Source organism: Scleropages formosus, chromosome 4 (assembly GCF_900964775.1).
Source record: "Scleropages formosus chromosome 4, fSclFor1.1, whole genome shotgun sequence".
NCBI classification, from domain to species: domain Eukaryota; kingdom Metazoa; phylum Chordata; class Actinopteri; order Osteoglossiformes; family Osteoglossidae; genus Scleropages; species Scleropages formosus.
In genome coordinates this window covers 15,448,728-15,469,958 of record NC_041809.1, presented here as the reverse complement: position 1 = coordinate 15,469,958, position 21,231 = coordinate 15,448,728, and the positions used below count along the sequence as shown (strand labels likewise).

General features: G+C 42.7%; 1 protein-coding gene across 4 annotated transcripts in view; it reads right to left on the bottom strand.

The window, feature by feature from the left end:
- med13a (mediator complex subunit 13a) overlaps window positions 1-17,990 on the bottom strand; it is a 48,848-nt gene extending 30,858 nt beyond the window's left edge. For all 4 annotated transcript variants that reach the window (XM_029251141.1, XM_029251143.1, XM_029251142.1 and 1 more), the window contains exons 1-3: window positions 17,335-17,990; window positions 12,573-12,807; window positions 2,902-3,070 (exon numbers count right to left, since the gene is read on the bottom strand). In XM_029251141.1, the coding sequence (XP_029106974.1) occupies window positions 2,902-3,070; window positions 12,573-12,807; window positions 17,335-17,400 (470 nt within the window). In that variant the 5' untranslated portion in view covers window positions 17,401-17,990. The remainder of the gene's footprint in view (window positions 1-2,901; window positions 3,071-12,572; window positions 12,808-17,334) is intronic.
- Between the last annotated feature and the right edge of the window lie 3,241 nt (window positions 17,991-21,231).

Genomic DNA, 21,231 nt, shown 5'->3' with positions numbered 1-21,231 from the left:
ACCGTACCTAACTGTTCCGACTTGCGTACAAATCCAACAAAGACAGACTTAGGAATGGAATTCGTTCGTAATCCGGGGACTGCCTGTATTGTGTTACTGGAGTCGTAGTCATACGTTTTGTGTACCAACTCCACAGACCTGTTAGAAAGCCAGATGCCCCATACGTCTAGAATGTAGTAATTACTTAGCTAGCTGGCCATTCATTAGCCACAGAAGAACAAATAGAACTCCCTAAAGAGCAAGTAACATTTTCTTTTAGTTACTATCACTTTGTTAACTTGCCCAAGTCAGGGCTATCACTATCCAGAGCCTATCTCAGAATTGCAGTGCAGTAAGCTGGTCAGGGTACACCCTGGAAAAGACACCAATACACTGCAAGGTAAATCACACATTCACTCACACACTTGGCTAAATTAGAGTCACTAATTCACCTGAAATATTTCAGTTTTCCTCCAGTCCAAAGACATATCAACTTGTGTCTTTAATACCTTAAGACCTGTATGGTATTCACCTGAGATACCAAATATACCGTGCAAACCTGTGCATGTACAGGTGGTCTCCAATTTACGATGGGGTTACGTTCCCTGAAACCCATCATAAATTCAAAATATCGTAAGTTGATAATGCATATAATACACACCTCTGCGTGACAGGAGATGTGGGTCACTGCCCAGCATCGTGAGAGAGTATCACTCCATGTAGGGCTTGCCCGGGAAAAAGAATCTAAATTCAAAATTCGAAGTATGGTTTCTGCTGAATGTCTATTGCCAGCTGACCATCATAAAGTTGAAAGGGAAAGAGGGGAAAAAAGATTTTTAAAAAAAAAAAAACAAAACAAAGCTACTATAACCTTTAAGCATGTACAAGTGATACACAAAAGCAGCATCACTATAATCCATCACTGGATCAAGTAAGGTCAAGTACAGCAGAACACTTCAACACAACACAACAAAAACTGATTCATAAGCATAGAGGGAGGTTCTGCAGAGCTCAACAGAACCTTTTAACCACTGATTTTAACTGTTCAAATTTAAGCTGTTACTTGTGCAGTGGCACAGTGGTTAGGAGATGTGCCACAGTGACTGAGCTGTGTCAAAACTGGACTCCAACTGTGCAGAGTATGCAGGTTCTCCCCATGTTGGTAACCCAAAGACATGCACAGAAGAAAGCAATGATAAACCACTCTTTTACCCTCCCTTACTGTAAAAACCATGCAAGTTATGGCAATGAGTAAAATTCAACTCAATGGCCCTTGTCCTATTATTTGAGCACACCATGCACAATAATGCACATTTACTATGTAAACAGTTACTTTGTGATCTCTCCTTTTCTCTAGTGTATAACATCAACAAGTGTGTACTATTTGCATTTCCACACCATTCTACACCCCAACACACTATAGCCACATTAAGCCAACTTATGATATCAGGGCACTTTAAGCCCTAGCTTGAGCTCTTTTTCCTCGGATACTTTTCAGTAGACACGTCAATTGTTTGCAGTCCTGTACCCACACGTATAGAAATAAAGCTGCAAAAAAAGAAAGTGAAGTACACCTGAAAAAAAGTCATGCAGCTACAAAGCATCCTAAAACGCTTCCAGAGAAGGAAAAATATATAATTTGCTAGTACAGATTGAACTCCAACGTGGTAACACAAAAGCAGCCACAAAACCAAACCTGAACCGTCGTACTGAACCTGTCTGGCACAAAGCCAGGAAAACAAAGGGACTGAATTAAGAAAGGCAGCATGCTTCTGTATCATCAACTAGAAATCTATTTATAGCCCTGGCACACACTCAAGGAGAGCCATGATCCTGGTAGCAAGGAGTCCCGGTCCTGTAGTGCATCTCAGATAACAATGCCATGCAGGGATGCTTGTTAACCTCTCGCACCATGACATGGCCTACTCAGCCCTGCACCTTTCCCCAGAACAAGCCAGGTACCTTGGGAGAACCAAACCTATCAGCGGACATGGAGACCCAATACTATTACAGCTTTATTAGCAAAACAGACTGTCATCACCAGACCATGGGAATCATGCTTTACATTTCCACTGTGTAAAGATATTCCCACAGAGTACCTACATGCAGTCAAGAGTCTAAATTAGTTTGCAAAGCAAACAGGCTTTGAGTTTCCCCAGCACTGAAAAATACACATCTGTATGAAGATAAGAAGTTAAGCAAAATCCTTGTAAGCCACGCAAATGTGGCAGCGAGCATAGAAAAGGGGAGGGCGCAGTGGCACAGCGGGTTTGGCCAAGTCCTACTCTATAGTGGGTTTGAGGTTCAAGTCCCGCTTGGGGTGCCCTGCAACGGACTGGCATCCCATCCTGGGTGTGTCCCTTCCCCCTTCAGCCTTGCGCCCTGTGTTGCCGGGTTAGGCTCCAGCTCGCTGCAACCCCACTTGGGAGAAGTGGCTTCAGCCAACGTGTGTGAGTGTGTGCGCGCGCGCATAGAAAAGAAGCACAACATGCTCCCCTTCGCCTGAGTCTCACTTTCTTATCGAGGTGTGCAGGCACTGTGAGCAAATCCTGCCCAGGAGATAGTCCATTGCGCAGAATTGTGCTTCCAGGAACAGCAGCACGTTGGAGAGAAAGGGGGTTGCTTCACCAGACACTTATTCAACATCCACCTTTCATCAGACAGGCTGCTCAACCATGACTACAGGTTATGAGCCATGGGTATACCTGAGATCAACACACAGGTTTATTCTGTTGTACAATTCAATTCATTTTGTTAATTTTTTTTTTTTTTTGAAGCAACTTCCAGTTTTACCCACTTATGGCCACATATTAAGTACTTCACTCAAGGACACTACAGCAGGGTTGTCACCCAGAACCTGAACCTACAACCACCAACATAACTATGGCATCTGCTCGACACCCAGTGTTGAGGAGTCCTTACCTCTTGTTGATAGGTTTCTCGTCTTTCTCGTAGGGCTTGACAAACCACTTGCCAAACCGGACAAGGCTGCGGTTCATGAGGCAGCGCTCAAGCAGGCTGTGTATGGCCTTGAAGAGGAGTGTGCGACACTCATACGACAGGCCACTATCCCATGCGCCATCCTCCTCAGCTGCAGGACCAAGAAGAGCACATCAGTGACTTTGTCCAACATGGACAGGAGACAGTGCAAGTTCATCTTAATGCATCAGATGAAAAATAAATACCGTTATACACCTTGTTCTGCTGCACAACATTTTAGGAACCAAGATTTACCTCAAACTTTTAGGTTCAAGAAAGACTTCAATCATCTAGGTGAGGCATGACAGAAATAATAAATCTGACTTAAATACTTAAATTCGCCAAGTACAAAAATTACTAATAAAAGTTCACATGAACAAACAAAAAAACACACTTCACCCCAAAATGACTGGACCAAGGGTGACTGGACAATGGAATGATGGGAAAGTGCATCAAAATATTTGACATCTTTTCCATAATTAAAGTGAAATCCAAATTGTTAAAAACTCAACTTAAATATTTAAAATGATTTTCAAATGTACAACTAAAGAAAAAAATTATAACTTGCAAAACTGATAACGTATAGTAATCAATATATTGGAACAACCAGACAGTAACATGAACAGACACTCTCTCCTCCATTAGTTTGATGAAGCAAGAATGAAGTGTACTAACAAATTTAAGAATATTTTCATATTCTTTAAAAAAATCTCATGAATATATAAACATGCTGATTTCTTACTTTGAACTAACCACTAAAACTACTTTTGCTTGCTTGATAAGAGCTTGGGTTTACCGGCTTTAATTTGGCTTCATCTATTCTGAGTTTTATGCACCTATTCGTGCGATGATCATCAGTGCATAAAGTGGAAAGAAAAACTAAGTTTACTTAATCACATGTCTGCAACTACATCTCTCCTTCTCCTAATGTAATGCACAAATTGTCTTTTCTCTAAGACGTATGTCGTTTTGGAGAAAAGCGTCTGCTAAATGAATAAATGTAATTTGTCACACGAGATTTAAGCTATGCAAACACTCCAGGCCAAGCAAATTCAGCAATCGGGAAACACAAAACCTTTCCTAATAGACTCATCCATTTGTGAAATTGATGTTTATGATATACAAATGTAGCATCCAAATTTCTTTCTAAAGCTTTTGTGCATAACTTTAATAAATGTCACATTGTCCACATTTTGTGTAGTATTCTCATCTGCCACACCTGTACTGAGCGGGAGTCTTCGCCAACTGATACACTGTAGAAGTAAACGACATAACAGTAGTACTGGACAAGTCTCCCCTTTTAGGATTCCTACAGCCTTAAATAGCAAGAAACAAGATGAAATAAATTCCAATTAACAGTACTCTAAATTCCTTTAGAATCAAATTCTGTGAGAAGTGAAAACTTGAAGTGCAAACTTGGAACACAGAACAAACTGATGGATAGGTTTTGGTGCTTCAACACAGGAGAAACAAAACAGCACAAATATAAAAGGGGATGCAAGCAGAAGCCTGCAGCAGCACCCTTAGTGTGTAAAATGGGGCTCCCAGAGTGCAAAATGGCCGTCTGACCTTGTGTGACATCTCCAATTTCTGAACTCCTCTGCTACCTAGTCACTGCACAGCTAAGCAAACTGGTCGATGTCAGCCCCAACGTGGGAGATCATGTACGCCTGTCACTTGAACAGTCTGTTTTCCAGAAAATCTCAACAAACACCATATTTACACATGGCTGCTTTTGGCTCAGACTTGTAGCAGCTGCTAACTGTTGCAGGTGCAAGATCTAAACTGGTAACAGAAAGGTTCACTCTGACATCCTCATCCACAATGTCATTACTTTATGGCAGTAATCTCATTGTCAGGGACCACTCAGGACTTGAAGCACTTAAGAAGCTCTCAAGTGCATTTCATACACACTTTCACTTCAAGACATTTTCACACAGGATTTGAGTAGTACTTTCTCTGAGTGACTGAGGGCCAGCCTAAAAATGAATGCAAGGAGAGCTTGCTCCAGAAAAATATTCAACAAAAAATATCCTATACAAACAAATGGATGGTGGATGAACTGTTTCATCCAAATCAATGCCTGCTTTCGGTGGATGTGCATATTCTAATATTACCACCATTTACTAGAAATTCAAGAACAAATTTAATTTTTTCCCTTCTTACTCCCTCAGCAGACAGACCATTGTGCTGTGCTGGACCATTAAGAGGAACAGATTCTAGCATTTACAATACTAAAGCACTACCTGAATGAACCCCTGTTCATACCTACATGTTTAAAAAGGATCAAGAAGAAAGCCATGCAGATCCCATCATGAATGGTCACACGGAAGTATTGAGTATTTACATCTAACATTTCACCTTCAAGTATGAAGTATCCAGGTAACCCTTGATATTGCATCACCTCATCCACTCATCCTGATCTGCACTGTACTCCAACAAACTCATCTACCTAAATCCCACACATCCTACCAGTGCTGTGGAGTCAGAAGCAGCTACTGGGTTACTGGAGTTGGAAAAAATGTACCAACTCTGACTAAACGTACCATATATGCTGGAAAATGTTTATCTGGAATATAAGTCATTCCCCAAAAATTAGAGGTATAATATAAGTTTAGGCCTATATTCACCGGCTAAGTCGACCGCCAAAATAATATGCAACTTTTGGGCAGTGCTGTGGAGTCGGAGTCAATTACTGGGTTGCTTGAGTTGGAGTCGAAGGTTTTGCTTACCAACTCCGCAGCCCTGCATCCTACACCTTTCAGCCATTGGACTGATGTGAAATCCAGCATCACCTGCTAACCATTCTGAACAAAAACTTGCACTTCAAATGCTGGAAGTATTTATTTCTATTTGTAAGGGAACAAAACCTTGAATGCCTGTCTATTTCAGGACTTTCAACTTTCATGTTTTGGCTCCTCCAGTAAAATGAACTGAGAAATTTTCATGAAGTCAAAAGCACCCGAAACAAACCTGGGTAAACACTACAAATCTTCAAGTACCTACTCCCTAAACTTCAAGTAACTAATAACTATTCAAGTACCTCACCAGGAGCTTCTCCACAAAACCGAAAACTTTTTCCACCAGACAGCAATGGAGAATCAGCAGTTGACAAAAAAGGCCTTTCAATTTCAGTCAAATTCAAAACAAAACCGAAGTGCAAAACTCAGTTCCTCCGCTTAAAGCAGAGCTAAAGCGAGAGACACAGGGAAGCAGGGTGCATATTCTGCAGCAACACTGGGCTCCAGGGCCAGCACAAACTTTGAACTGAATTCCTCTCTGAACAAAGCCTTGCCCTTATTGCTGCGTCCACCCAAAATCTGCCAAGCGAGACAACAGGGCAGGCAGGAGACCCTAGAAAACAGCCATGCTAGGGGGGCTGTATGAAGGCCTCTAAATTGTTTCACTTTTGTCAGGTATATTTTAAACTACTAAAGAAGGGGAACCTTTAAAACAATTTTCATAGACACTGACATCACAGCTTGATCCACAGCCATCTGTATTGACTGTTGTGCCTGCCTGGTGTCCCTCTCCACCTTTCTGACCACTGACAGAAGAGTCTGGAGGGAATCAAACCGTCTGAAATGTACCACCATCCCAACACAGTCAAACAAGAAAACTTTATCTTAATAAACAAAACAGCCATGACAGTGACAAAGATATCTTAAAAAGTATCATAAAGGTGACTCAACAGGTAAGATAAACTTCACTAGTGATATGATACGAAGAAAACTTCAGACACAATAACATCCAAAACGAGTCAGTCATCCTTCCAATTTAACCCAATTAACCCAAAGAGCAGTTCTGTGGAGTACAGAACAGCAGCCGCTCAGCCACGCACGCACGCACGCACGCACGCACGCACAGTCTGAAGCCGCTTGTCCAGTCCTGGCTAAACCAGGCTTAATTTAGAGACCTGGGCCATTGTTCCTGTAGATTTATACAGTGTCTGTCTTTGTGGCAGGATTGAATGGGTTTGATTACAAGAAGCAAGGTTCAGAAAACAAACCCCTGACTATGGAGGAGGCTCTGACCCAAAAGGCACCACTCATGGCATTAAGAATTCCTGTATCTCTTTCCTCCAATCTCACTCGAAGAAATAACCTCAGGAGTGGTGTGGGTGCCCCAAGAGCCACAGGTATCTATCCAAAGTTATGCTGTGAGTCAGTCAAAGAGAACGATTAATGTCAACTGCCAAAGGATCCTTCCAGGCATGAGGCAGGGCCAAAGCTGTAGGCCTGCCCACAAGCAGAGCCCTAGAAGGCACTTGACATCTCCATTACTAATTACCAGGTATTTACAGAGCGAGCTGCAGTACTGGGCTGCTGTTCATACACTTTCACGCTGGGGGGAGTGCTTCAAAATGACCTCCCACCACCACCGAAAGGGACCCATTCTGAAGCAGCCATACAATCTAAAAATAAAACAACTTTGATTTCTCATAAATGTCAGTTCACTATGACTACAGAAGGGCAAAAACAGGGAGTGGCATTTATTGAATACATATGCTGCACCACTTTTGCTCTCAGCTCAGAGAACCGCACATCTAGGTCCATAAATATCCAGCAAGCTTTGTGCCAAACACAAGTTACTGTCATCAGTTAAGGAATGTGGCTTCCCAGGCAGACATTACAGCATGTTGAGGCATCCATATCTATCTGACTCCAAAGCTTTTAGAGATCACCCTAAATTTAGTCACATTTATTTTGTCAACAGAAAGTTACGGCAATGTCTGCTGGGGTATAAAGGATTTCCCCTCTCCCTCAAGCCCACATTAACAGTCCTCAGTTAAAAATGTGACAACTATTTGAGGAAAACAATGCCTACCACTGTTCCATATCAATGACTTCCCTTACAGTAAGGTTAAAATGCTGTATCAATATCAAATTCTAACTATTTTGAAGCACACAGGCATTGCATTTTTACTTGCAAAAAGGCTAATGTATTCCGCACACCTGTATTATCACATCCAGCTAAAATACCCCATGACTACTTCATCTAGGCATTAAATGTCACATTAAAATACATTAATGTAAATCCTACTTCAATATTAAAATAATCTATTTATTCTATCCAGTGCACAATAATGCCACAGCCTGAAGTCTTTCTGAACTGAGATTTTGCAACTTGGTGTTTGTGATAACCCGCAAACTGTGTACTATTCAATATCTCAAACCAACCACCAGATTTTCCTCAAGAGTCTAAAAATCTTCCATGCTTTCTTCCTAAAAAATCTTGGTGTTGTACCAACTTCCAGTCATTGATTGGAACTGGTGGGGGGGGGGGAAATTTCTCCATAAAAGGTCCCCAACCAAAAACAGAGCCATTAAATTCAATGAACATGTACCCTAGCCCTTGTAAGTCTCACATCCTGCATGTACCACACATCAACATCTCCTGCCAAGAGCTCCTGCCAAACAACTTATTTTTCTCATCGTATCCATGCCGTAAGTCAGACTTCCCAAACTGCCAAAAACTATTCCTTACACACCTTGAATAAATAAGGGGAGGGAAAAATTGCTGAAAATTTTTAATGTCAACCATTATCAAAACAAACAAGAGGTTCAGACTCCACACTTTAAAGGACTTACTGCTGCTGAGTTAAAACACAGGAACCAATAGCACTTCTGATCCCTCTTTCAAAACACAGCAAAGCACAGAGCAACAGATAGACCTGTTGGGCCAAGGGAGCGTCTGTGTGATTTTTCCCCTCTTCCTTTAACAATCTGTACCAACAAGCCTCACATAAGGCTCTTGTTGAGCTTCACTTTGAGCACCCGAGGTGCTCCTCCATGATGGCTCTCTAATAAGCGAGTGCTGACCAACTGTCTAAGAGATACAATGACCTTTTCTCCCCTCAGACTACCTTCAAAAGTGGGTTTGACTTGGGAAATTGAATTATTCCATTATCAACACAAAGATCTTCATCTTAGCTGCAACCTTGGCTACTGAGAAGCATATAGCTAAGGTACCATCAGTAATGCAGGTGTGTGTAAAACAGACCTCTGTCAGTTGAAAAGACAAAATGAAAAAGCCTTGCATTTAATCAGCTGACACTTCTGCCCAAAGCAACTTAAAATGTAAAGTTACTTTCAGTGATTTCAAATTTGTATACCAAGGTAATTTTAACTACCTTGCTCTAAGGTACTAGCTGCAGGAGGTGGGATTTGAACCTGTGATCCTCACATTCAAAGGAGGCATCGATAACTACTATGCTACCTACTGCCCAGGTCAAGAATTCACTGGCTTAAATTTAACACATAAGCAAGCAAAACATTATTTTGTAATCAAAATTACAAACAACCAAAAAGATCTGGGTATTAAACATTGTTTAATGTACCAGTGTGTCACCTGGGGATGGGGGGGATTACATATAGAACATTTGCCAAATCCCACCATTATGGAAGACTGGTGAACCTGAGCAAAAGTTAATTACAGAGCAGTTACCCTCAAAGACAGAATTTGATCCCCAATTTCAACTCAAAAAGTAGTCATTTTACAAGCTAAATTACACTCATTTACTTCCACACCCTGCATGTCACTAGATAGGGAGAAATACAACAGCTTTGGGGACAATCTACATGAGAACAAACAGCTTGGTCTTCTAAGGGGTATCGTTTCATTGAGTGACTACACTCGCCGGCATAGAATAATTCCACGCACGGCCAAGAAAAGATTAGAACTGGTCCCTCAAGTGTTTGGTTAGGAACAGGCCAAGTCCCCAACACTGGATAACAGGCCCCAGTGCACCACCCCTGCCCCCACACACCCCACTCTCATGGCCCTTCTTGAATGGTGATTAATAGCAAGGTGTTAAAAAGATCTCAACACCAACATTTTCCCTAAGGAGAGAAGATAGAAGGGATTAGTAGCATGCTGGTTTTCAGAAATGGCACCCACTCAAAATTAAAGACTTTCACAAGCCACTAATCTGATGAGGGAGCAAACAAGAACACTGTGGACCAAGGATACTGCTCTCCAGTAAGACAGGGTCCAAATACACAACACCTTTTACTTCTCCCTCCCCCAGCTTGAAAAAAATATGTAAGAGGGATGGACTCCCAAAGGCAAATGCTTTGAGGCCAAGTTTTTCTTTTTTAAAAACAGACAAGTTACATACAAAGCAGACATTAAAAGCACAATAAAGCCATTAGCTTCCCTTCACCATATTTTATTTTTTGAAGAACTTCACTGTGACTCCATGACAGCGATGTAGGGAATTATAAACTCCTGCCATTCCACTGAATTCTTTCTTGCATGTGGTTTCACACTGCAGGTGGCTGTATCATTTTCTCCGCTACTAGTGCCATGAGCCAAACTTTATCTCCACTCACACCACAGAAACCTTGAATATAGAGCTGCTTGTTGATGCCTACCTATACTAAAGCAATGGGAGTGGTTATCATGGAGTGTGCCCATATACTTCTGGGCTTTTTGATGATGAACAGCATTAAAATCCACAGTGGGGGGAAGCATCAGGGGCAGAAAGCACAGCTCAGCCGACTATTCTTTTACTGCTTCATTTTCCATAATACAAGTAATGTGACCAAACAATGCAAAGAGTGCACGTCTAAACGAAAAAATACAGTAAAGTATGCCTGGAAAAACACCCCCCCCCCCCCAAAAAAAAAAAAAAAAGAAAAAAAAGCACAAATCAAATGCATTTGGCAATTTTAAATTAGCATAAGCGCAAGATGTAAAACAAGTCTAATTCAGCTAAACACTTTCTGGATTTAAAAAACAGATGTGTTCAGTAGGAAATGTAAGCCTACTGCTTGGCATGAAGCCTTCACAGCAAGAACACCATCAGATTCACCTTGTCTGGCTTTAATAATGTCTACACAGGAGATGAAATGTACTCTGTACTGGACACTCATTAAAAATGCTAGCAGCACAGATTCACACATATCCCCTGATAAGTTCTGTCATTTACAGGAACCTCCTCTTTGCATAATGCCAGAGGGTCCTACACAGAACTCATAAAACTACTTCTGTGAAAAATCTTTTCAATTCACATTCTGCACAAACTTTATAGGTTACTTGAATCAGTCGAAGGAGCTAAACTGGCAGCCCTCATGGCCTGAAGTCCCCACATTCACACAAACAAAGATGAAAGGGTTCTCAAACAAGTTCTACCTACATCCACTGAAAAACACCGCTATGGTGTAGGCACACACCTTAATACCAACAAGTGAGACTTCTCAGGCTTGGGACTGTTTACCACAACCTGAGTACAGATTACATCACTGTTCCCATCACCAGTAAACAACTGACAGAACAGGCAACATCACAAAAATGAACAGAATAAAAACATCACAACTCTGCCAAGCACTACGACCACGGTTTCAAGTTGAAAAGCACAAATACTGCTAGTACTACATCTGAAGGTGGCAGAAGCAGCATGGTGCCAAATATGTCATGATAGAGGGCTTCATGGAACTCAAAATGCAAATCAAAGTACCATTAGTCTGAAACATGTTACAAATAATACCCAGTTGTTCTTATTGAAGGATGACTTATCTAGCTGCCCTTCAGGAACTGGAAATGGAGTATGAGGTCAGCTTCAGAACTGCAGGATGGCAACATGCTAAACAACATGCCAACATGTCACTAAGCAGCACAGTCCACACACAGGCCTGCTTCACCAAAAACTTAATAAAGAAAAAAAAATTATTAACTGGCATGAATCCTCAAATGGCAACCTCTTGCTTTTCAAAATTTAACCCTTTTCTCCATGCTTCACAAACATTTATGCACATTCCTGCAGTTAATAAAAGCATGCATCACACCCACAAGTACCCCATATTCTTACACCAGTGTTTTTGGTTATTACTGTGCAAACAACAAGATTAAACTGACAGCTCTCTTGGCCTGACCTTCCACTGCCTGAACAATGGCAGCAAAATGTATTATAATGGGTAGTGGGAAAATGGTGTGACTCCAGCACCTGGAACAATCTGCAACGTACATCAAATGAAATGGCCACGGGAGTGGGAGTCAACTGTAAACGAAGGCTGGAACATTCATGTGCTCTTTACATTTCAGACTTGTTCCTTGTCTTGCATTGTTCTTCAGCCACAGACTTCTGACTCCTCACATAGCCCTACTTTGTTTTTTTTTAAAGAATCGAAAGGTTCTCCAGTCTCCTTGCTAAGCTCAGCAAACTGTACCAAAGACTACAGTGATCTCTACATGTGGCCCCTTCTAAGCAACTGGGCATGCAGTGCTCAAATGCATCAATAAGGATCACATGGCAGAAAACTGTCTTGCTGTCAGTACTCGCACAAGTCAGAGAGGGAGCGGCTACAGTATACCTGCGAGCATCTGAGCAGGTTTGAAAAAAATACAAGCACTGCGACACAGAAGTGGTTTACTAAAATAAAAATTTCTACACTTCTTGCCATTACTTCAACAGAGCCGAAGCAGAAATAATCATTCAATAACCCAAGTCAAATATCATCTATTCCATTCCAGAAATCTTAAAAATCAGATCTCAGTTCAAACAGCTGCAATATGTGGAAGTACTACCATCACGATTACTAGTAAACTGAATAGTTATGTCTGTGGTATGCAACGAAAAGGAAGAGAGACTTTTTGTGAAGGTTCTGTCTTACCTGTGAGCTCATGGTGGATGAGCTCAGCAAAGCTTGGGTCATCGCCCCACCAGAAAAGCCAAAGCTCGCGGCGGCCGGGTTTCTGGTGCCGCCGCCACACACTCAGCACATCTGACTTCAGGCAGCGGCTGAAGCTGCACAGGATGGGGTCCTCCTCCGTCACAGGGAAGAGGATCGGGGCAGAGGTGGGGCCCTGCCACACATAGCGCTTCCATTTAATTCCAGTCAAGTCGGCCTATGAGAGGGGGGGGGGGGGGGGGGGGGTATGAGTGACAGCAAGTGCAGTGCAGAAAACAACTCAGCACCTTTAAGTAAACAGGCCTGCTAGGCAGCATTTAAGTAGCAGTTGCTAATCCTCTTTTATGGATTGCATTATTGGGAACACTTAGGGAAGAGATGATGGGGGGGGGGGGGCAGGGTCTTTTTAAAAAAATAAATAAATAAATAAATAAATAAATAAAAAAAAAAAAACACTAATGCTGAAGAGCTACCCAGGCATTTTAATTTCATCTGAGCACAAGAAAAAGCCCTTAACTTCTGAGCACTCATAAACGGGCTCCGTGTAAGAATTTAAAGCTACGAAACAGAGCTGTATGACTAGCTAAATCCTTTTTAATGACACACACATCAGGGGCTCCGTTTCATATAAATGTCATCCTGTCTTTATAGAGACAACAAAAAAAAAAAAAAAAAAAAAGAGGGGGACATAAATCACTACCACCATTAAGTGCTGAACCTGGAACATTATGCTCTACTGCATCCCCTGAAGAGGCCATATTTTTCTGCTCTTGACACAAGAAAAATACATGCAAAAACTGGGGGGTGCTATATAAATAGATGAAAGAGGCAAGTAGGAAAACACCCATATTTCAAAGAATACTTCCTTTCAATAATTCTTCAAGTTCAGATATGATTTTCCATAATAAAAAAAAAAAATCAATAGTAATCCACAAGTACCAAACAAAAAGCTACAAGAATGGACTAAATTATCAAAGCCTACACCATGTTATGGATTACTTCAAAAACAAGGGAGTGGGGCAAAGAAGTACTTGGATTTCCCCCCCCCCAAAAAAAAAAAAAAAAAAAATTCAGCTGTGTTGTAAATCTGCATAACAAACACGACAGAAAAAACTGAAATCACTTGTGCTAGACTTCACACAGGCTTACTGACAACTGCTGCTGATTATCAAAAGTAATTTCACGGTAAATATCTGCAGTGTATGGTTAGTGTTGTGGTAACTTAAGACAAATAATCTGTATTACAGGGTACAGCGTGGTACACTGAAGTGAAAAATTTAAATCAAATTCAATGGAATACCAATGCTGTTCATAAGTATCAATATTAAAATGAAAATGAATATGCAGTTTCAAAGATCTAACATTTATTTAAACGAGAACTTAAGAATTGTCAGTTTGTGCTACCCCCAATTCATAATCTAATAAACACTCAAGAAAATATCACTTGGCACTTAATTTATGCCTTTGTTAATACATCGCTATGCAATGTCCTCTTTATGCCAGTGAATGAAGGATTCCTATCTAACTTAAGACCTGATTTAGGTCATAATTTCTTTCCCTCCCCACTACCGTAATACTGAAAATTCTCATCATAAATAGTTAAAGAATAACACTGAAAACTGTAAATCTAAGTAACAGCTAACTACTGTATGAGACCATGCATTCTAACCATTAAAGAAAAATATTTCAGAGCTAAAAAAACCTCCATCTCAAAACATGAACTCAAAGTTTTGAGATGATGCTACCATCAGTGTTTCAAAACTACTCTCTTTCACAGAACAAGGATTCGGTGTCGCCTGTAAATTTACATGCAACATCTGCACTGGAGGTGGGAAAACACCAGCCTTGAAGCCTGAGACCAGGTAGTCCAACACTAATTGCAGGCTATAGAATACTATAATACTTAGTGTCAGGCAATCACTCAGAGACAAAAAGTTGCGTCTCACTGACAAGTGCTTGGATTCATGAGTAGGGAAAAAACTGCTACAAACTATGATGTAACGGAAAAAATAAGCAAAAAGATGTGCACTGTTCTGAAAATCTTAGCAAAGCCCAAAACCAAATCTCGCCACGCATTGTGTAAAGCCAGCAGGCAGGCAGGGTGGATGAAGGGGGACAAGTGCAGGCTATGGCCCTTCCATCAGCAAGTGAGCCAGAATGCTTTTAGCCAGGATCCATTTTTCTTTTTAACATGAACTCACTATCTCAGAGATGCAGGAAGGCAGATCTCTCTCCCTCTCTGGTTTATGAATTTCATGCTCATTTCAAAAGCTGTCACTTCAAAATAAATCTTGGGGCGTCTTTATGGGAAGGTTAGAACCCTCAATACTCTCTTCCTGCTGAGCCAGAGAAGAAGAGGGGAAAAAATAAATTGACAAAAAGTCAAGTTTCAAATCACATGGCTGGAGCCCAGGAACAAGTCTGAGCTTTCAGGAAAGAAGGAAATTTGTTTCTTCCCTCTGAATATAATCTAATTTTGTCTATTTCAAATTTACAGATCTAAAACATTCTGTTCATCTTCACTTTCACAGGGCACTATGGTTTCACGCTCCATTAAAAATGCTCTAAACAGCTGTCCTCTGCAGCAATTTTTTCTGAAGCAAGTAACAGGTGATCATCTTGGTTACTTCCCCAAACCCCTCAATGTCCTCCAAGCAAAACCAGATGACTTGAAACTAGTAACAGCTTCTGTTTGCATCTCCTTAGAGAAAATGTAAATCTAACTGCAAGCACTGCAGCAGTTCTGTGTTCTAACGGCAGTAACAATTCTGTAAACCACAGTAAACAGAAATATCTTTGCAGGCACAAGAGATAATCTGGTAATGACCATTAATGATATATGAAACCAGGTGGTGTAAAACAATCTGCAGCATTGCTCCAGCACATATTATTTGGACAGCCAAAACTGGTCTCTAAGTATAAACTAAATTACCCTCAAACTATACCAGAGGTATACAAACAATTTTTCTTGGGGGGGGGGGGAGTCAAATATTCAAAACAATTTAACAAAGAAACTAGCAAAAGAGAAACCAAGTCTAATCACAATAAACATGTGTGAAATGTGCACCCACATGCATTTATCCAGTAACTTGTCAACACTGTGTGACAACCTTCTGTAGCAGACTGAATACAAGCAGGTATCTAGAAATTCCTAAACATTTCCAAAAACAGCCTTGAGTTCACACTAACAGCTCAGATCTGTCTTCTGAAACCACTTTTTTAAAAGAAACTCTACAAACTAAAGTCTATATCTGCAACATGTAATACCTGCACTGTGTGGTAAATGGCTAACAGATCATTAGATCTGTTGAAAAAAAAAGGGTTAACATTAACAAAGAGGGCCTGAGGGACACCTCGGATCCATATCCAACTAACCACCCCATCCATCGGGTGGTAAACTGTGCAAGATGATATACACCACCGCCTCGTCTCATCCAAGTCACATGGATTCAGATGTAGCCACTTCCACTAGAGTTTTCTTTTTGGAGGTGACATGTGTAAATAAGACAGACTTTTTTCACACAATCAGCCAAACTTTATGGCTTACCTAAGCCGGCCAATCGTAAAACGGCCAGTGCTCTCGAAACGTTTACCTACATTGGCCAATCAGAAGGACAGGAACCTGTACTCGCGGAGCGTTTACGTCACCACCGCCAACAGTTACAGTCACAGTGGGATGAGTTTGATGGCAGTTAAAGACACAACCAACCGCTCAGCTGATTAGAGGCGCTGTCATAAAATAATAAAGAAAACCCACTTATGTATTTCTTTTCTTCCACATTCAGTGGCCAAGTGGAATGCAATCCTAATTAAAAAAAAAGAAATTAAAAATAACTTGCTTTAAAAAAATATTGTTATTCATTAACAGTTCCGAAATGAGTTTCCACCAAGTTAGAAATAAAGTTGCGCTAATATGGCCACCAACTAAAAACTACATTTCAAAGGCCAATACTTGTAAAACTTACACACACACACCAAGCCTTGGCTTGATATTTGGATGGCTCACATCAAAAACCAAAAATACCAGAGACTGCGTGGTTTTAGACCTAAATATTTGGCTATGCACACAACTTGAACGTCATAAAAAGGAGAACTGCTAGATTAAACTAAGCAAAATAGCGGCGTTTACAAAAATGAAAACAAAACTGCCAACACATACAACAGCCACACTGCCCAGGCTCAAAGCACACGCTATTTCAGAACAATTCAGTGTGGTAAAAATTGTGTTTTCTGGCTGCCAGAGGTTTTTGAAAGTACAAAATATTCAATTCAGCAACAACTAGTAACAACATGCATGCAAAAAAGTTGAGGTATTCATGTTGTATTGCATGCATGATCATGAGCATAGTTTTAGACCACTGGCTGACTAAAAACATTTCGTCGTGTAAAAAAAAAAAATCTGAACACTGGAATTATTCACAGCCCATAGCATAGTAAAATAATAAATAACTTTGCATCGCTGGCACATAAACTATCCGTAACTGTTTATCATCAAGTGGAAGCAGTTTGACGGCCGGCTGATACTGAGCACTAAAGACAAGCAAAACAAGCGACACGCAGCAGCCCATCTTTCCAAATAAGTCACACTGTGCCGATAAACACAAGTGGGGAATAAATGTTAAGTGTCGAGTTACGTGTGAAGGCCCCTCCGCCCCGCTGTGGCTAACGCCGAAGCTAACAGCAAAGCTAACAGCGCTAGCTCGTTAAAAATGGCTGCTTTTCCCTTCACTTTTAAATCTCTCACCAGACAGAAGAGGTTGGAATGGCAATCCTCCAGGCTGGCCCCGTTCGGCACGAAACAAGAACTCATCCTCACTGCGGGGTCGGGCACGCCATCGCTTCACTTTCCGAGAAAAAAGGACGATTTTTCTCTGATATTCGTCTGTTTTCGCCTCCTCTTCTTTCTGCACTAAGATTAATACAGCTCAGCGAAGCTACACGAATTATTTTTAAACAATCGGCTGGCTAAATTCAACAACCCTTCGCTTCCTCTCGTGTCTGACCAAAAAATGTGTATATTATATATCGCCAGGTAAATAAAAAGCAACGCGGTCGCCGCGTCGTCTGCGTTAAAAATACATGTATAAGTTAAGTTAAAATAAAAAAGCGAAAATGCTCTTAAAACAAAAAGAAAAGGAGAGCAAAGAAGCAACTCTCCCCTCCCCCTTTGCTTAGTTAAACGGTCTTTGCTAAAATCGCCTCTCTATTCTGCCATCGCCCCCGAATTCGATTTTAAAACGAAAAACATCTTGTCGGAAAAAAGCGATCAAAAGCTGGTGCGGAGGTGTGTTTTCTTGTTCATTTTAAGTGTGATTTCGGTCTCTGTTCCTGCTGGTTTCCATTTGAATTCACGGATTCCTTTCTTTAATGGCGGCCACAGGGAGAACTCTGCCTCCTGGAGCCGATTGGCTCGTCCGCGGTCATGAGGGCTTCTGATAATATGGTAACTGATGGCTGCTGCCGCCAGGCGTGAGCGAGCGGCGCTGCTGAGCCACGGCGCGGGAGCTTGCAGCGCAGTCGAGCTGCTACCGTCTGCTGCTGCTGAGCGAACCTGGAAGACCCATCGACTTTAGCAGTGCTCCACCTAGCGGGTCCACTCTGCAGTGCAGTATTTTCACAAATACACTGTCGCTTCAGAAATCCTAAAGTTAACTACGAAATATAAAGTTACAACAGGAGCTGTTTACATTACAGGTTTTAAAAAGTGCACATGTTTAAATATGGCGTTTACCCTGCACTTTAGATGCATTAGATCACGGGAAAATGGTGTGGGCTCACACACAACGTTACATACGATACTCTCAGCTAGGCGGCTTGTGTAAATGTCATTTTGAAATATCCGATGGAGTGAAATAAATCCAGAAGGTTTTAAAAGGGTACATAATGTAACGACCCGCGTTGGTGGTGTTTGAGGGGGAATACACTTATTGTAAATAGTTGCATTGTAGGAAAAATGTGAAATGTGGGTGTGCAACCACTGGGGAAATGATGGGGTGACACTGTGAGTGTGTTGGGAGGGAGACTCTGGGGTGCTAAGCAGATTGGGAAGGCTGCCTGGAGACACAGGTACTGGAGAAAATGGTGTTTTCAGACCAAGAACATTGTTTTCCTGGTGCTGGTGTTCAAGTAAATTGTTCAAGATGAATGTTGTCTCTTTGACCTGTCTAAGCCATTGGGGCTGCATGCTACATTGGTATCAGAAGTGGGATGGGGCAGGACGGTAAGAGGCTGGATCTGAACACCAAAGAAGGGGGAATTGGCGTAACAAGAGAAGCCTGCGACGGTGGAGGGTGAGACGGACAAGCTGCCTCAGAGCACAGGTGTCCAGGGGGACCCCGGGGAAGCACATGCTATGGCAGAGAAGGGCTGCGAGATGCTGCTGGAGACAGGCGAGCAGATCAAATGGGGTCTCCCTACACCCAGGAAAAATGCAGCAGAAAGAGGCAGAGAACCACCGGCAGGTACAAAGGAAAGTCGCCCTATGGAGAGCGTCACTTTCCCAAGGAGGTCGGACGACGTGCTGGACGATGTGCTTGACAACATGGAGCAGCGTGCCTCATCTGTGGACAGGCAGAGCTCCGTGGTGGAGGTGAGCACAGCCTCCAATGCAAATTTGCCCGCAGACGAAGATTTGCCGCTTTTGAGGAGAAAGCGCCCAGCCTGCTTGGAGCCCCAATGAGCTTTCCAAAGTTAGCGCAGCGCGGTGGACCAAATGGCAGGAGAGCTGCAGAAAAAGAGACATCCGGTCTCACAAGCATCGCGGCGGACTGCGTGTGACGAGGTGGCAGAAACGTGAGCGGCAAGTAGGTCAGCTTGCTCAGGTGCTCCGCCAAAGCGTGGCCGTGCGGTGAGACGGCCAGGTGAGCAGGAGGGGTGTTCGCAACCGACGGCAGAGTTGGGGTAGCGTGGAGTGGCTGCGGAGAGTGGACCCGATGGTCCTGCGAGAGCCGGTAAGCTGCGGGCAGCACAAGCTGGTTGGCAAAACTACGCGGGCGCCACCATGTCTGGTACGAGCCATGTGCAAGTGAAGAAGCTGTGCTGGGACCAAGGCCAGGCAGACAAGGGATGAGGATGGCTGCCCTGGCCCCCAAGCACACCGCCATTATGGGCTCCTTTGATTCTCCCCACCCCAGTAACCAGCGCTGAGCGTCTGGGACCTACACTCCCCGCTGGAGGCACATGAGGCACAGTGTTGGACAGTGGGACATTTGTGGGACAGGCAGCAGCAGGGATGCTGTTATCTTTTTGACGGGGTCAATGTAACAAGGGAGAGTCTGCAGGTGCTAACCAAGCTGGGAAGGCTGGCTGGAGGAAACAGGGTCTTTGCACCGCAAGCATCATTTTCCATCATTTCCTGGTCATTCTCTGCGTCCTTCTTTACCCCATCCAAATCCATGACACTGTGTGCTGCAATACACACACACATTTTCAGAACCGCTTGTCCCATACGGGGTCGCAGGGAACCGGAGCCTAACCCGGTAACGCAGGGCGTAAGGCCAGAGGGGGAGGGGACACACCCAGGACGGGACGCCAGTCCGTCGCAAGGCACTCCAAGCAGGACTTGAACCCCAGACCCACCGGAGAGCAGGACAGTGGTCCAACCCACTGCGCCACCGCACCCCCCTGTGCTGCAATAATATATGATAAAAGTAATAAAATTACCAAAAATCTATTTGACCATATCAGAACTTACTGAAATGTGTAATATTAAAAATTTATCAGAAGTTAGCTTTCATTAGTTAAAAATGTGCTCAAAATAGTGTATATCTTTGCTATGTGAATGTGTTTGTACACTACCACAATACGAGACAATGATATATTGGATAATATTATGTCTTACTTTTTCTCTGTTGCTTAAACAGAATTATCAAAAACTTTTGTAAATTTTTAAAACTTCCAAGCAAACTCTAACAGTCAGATTATTCTACAAAAATACTACACTGCATTTTAATTGCTTGGACAAAAAAATTCTTAAGTCAGTAACCATCCATCCATCGATCTTCTGTCCCACTTGTCCTAAAAGGGTCGCAGTGGCAGCAGGGAGAGCAGAGAGGCCCAGCCGCCCCTTCCCCCGCAACTTTCTCCAGCTCAACCCGGGGGCTCCCCAGCCGTTCCCAGGCCAACTGTGAGATATAATCCCTCCAGCGGGTCCTGGGCCGACCTCAGGGCCTCGTCCCAGTTGGCCGTGCCTGGTATACCTCCAAAAGGAGGCGTCCAGGGGGCATCCTTATCAGATGCCCCAACCACCTCAACTGGCTCCTCTCAATGTAAAGGAGTAGTGGCTCTACTCTGAGCTCCTCCCGGATGTCCGAACTCCTCACCCTGTCACAGAGAGTGAGTCCCATCACCCTGCAGAGTAAACTCATTTTGGCCGCTTGTATCCACGATCTTATTCTTTCGGTCATCACCCAGAGTTGATGACCATTGGTGAGGGTAGGGACGTAGATCAACCGGTAAATGGAGAGCTTCGCTTTATGGCTCAGCTCCCCCTTCACCACTACAGTCCGGTACAGCGACCGCATTACTGCTGCCACTGCTCCCAGTCTGTGGCCAATCTCACGCTCCCTTCTTCCCTCACTCATGAACAAGACCCCTCCACGTGGGGCAAAAACTCTCCCCTTACCTGGAGGAGGCATACCAT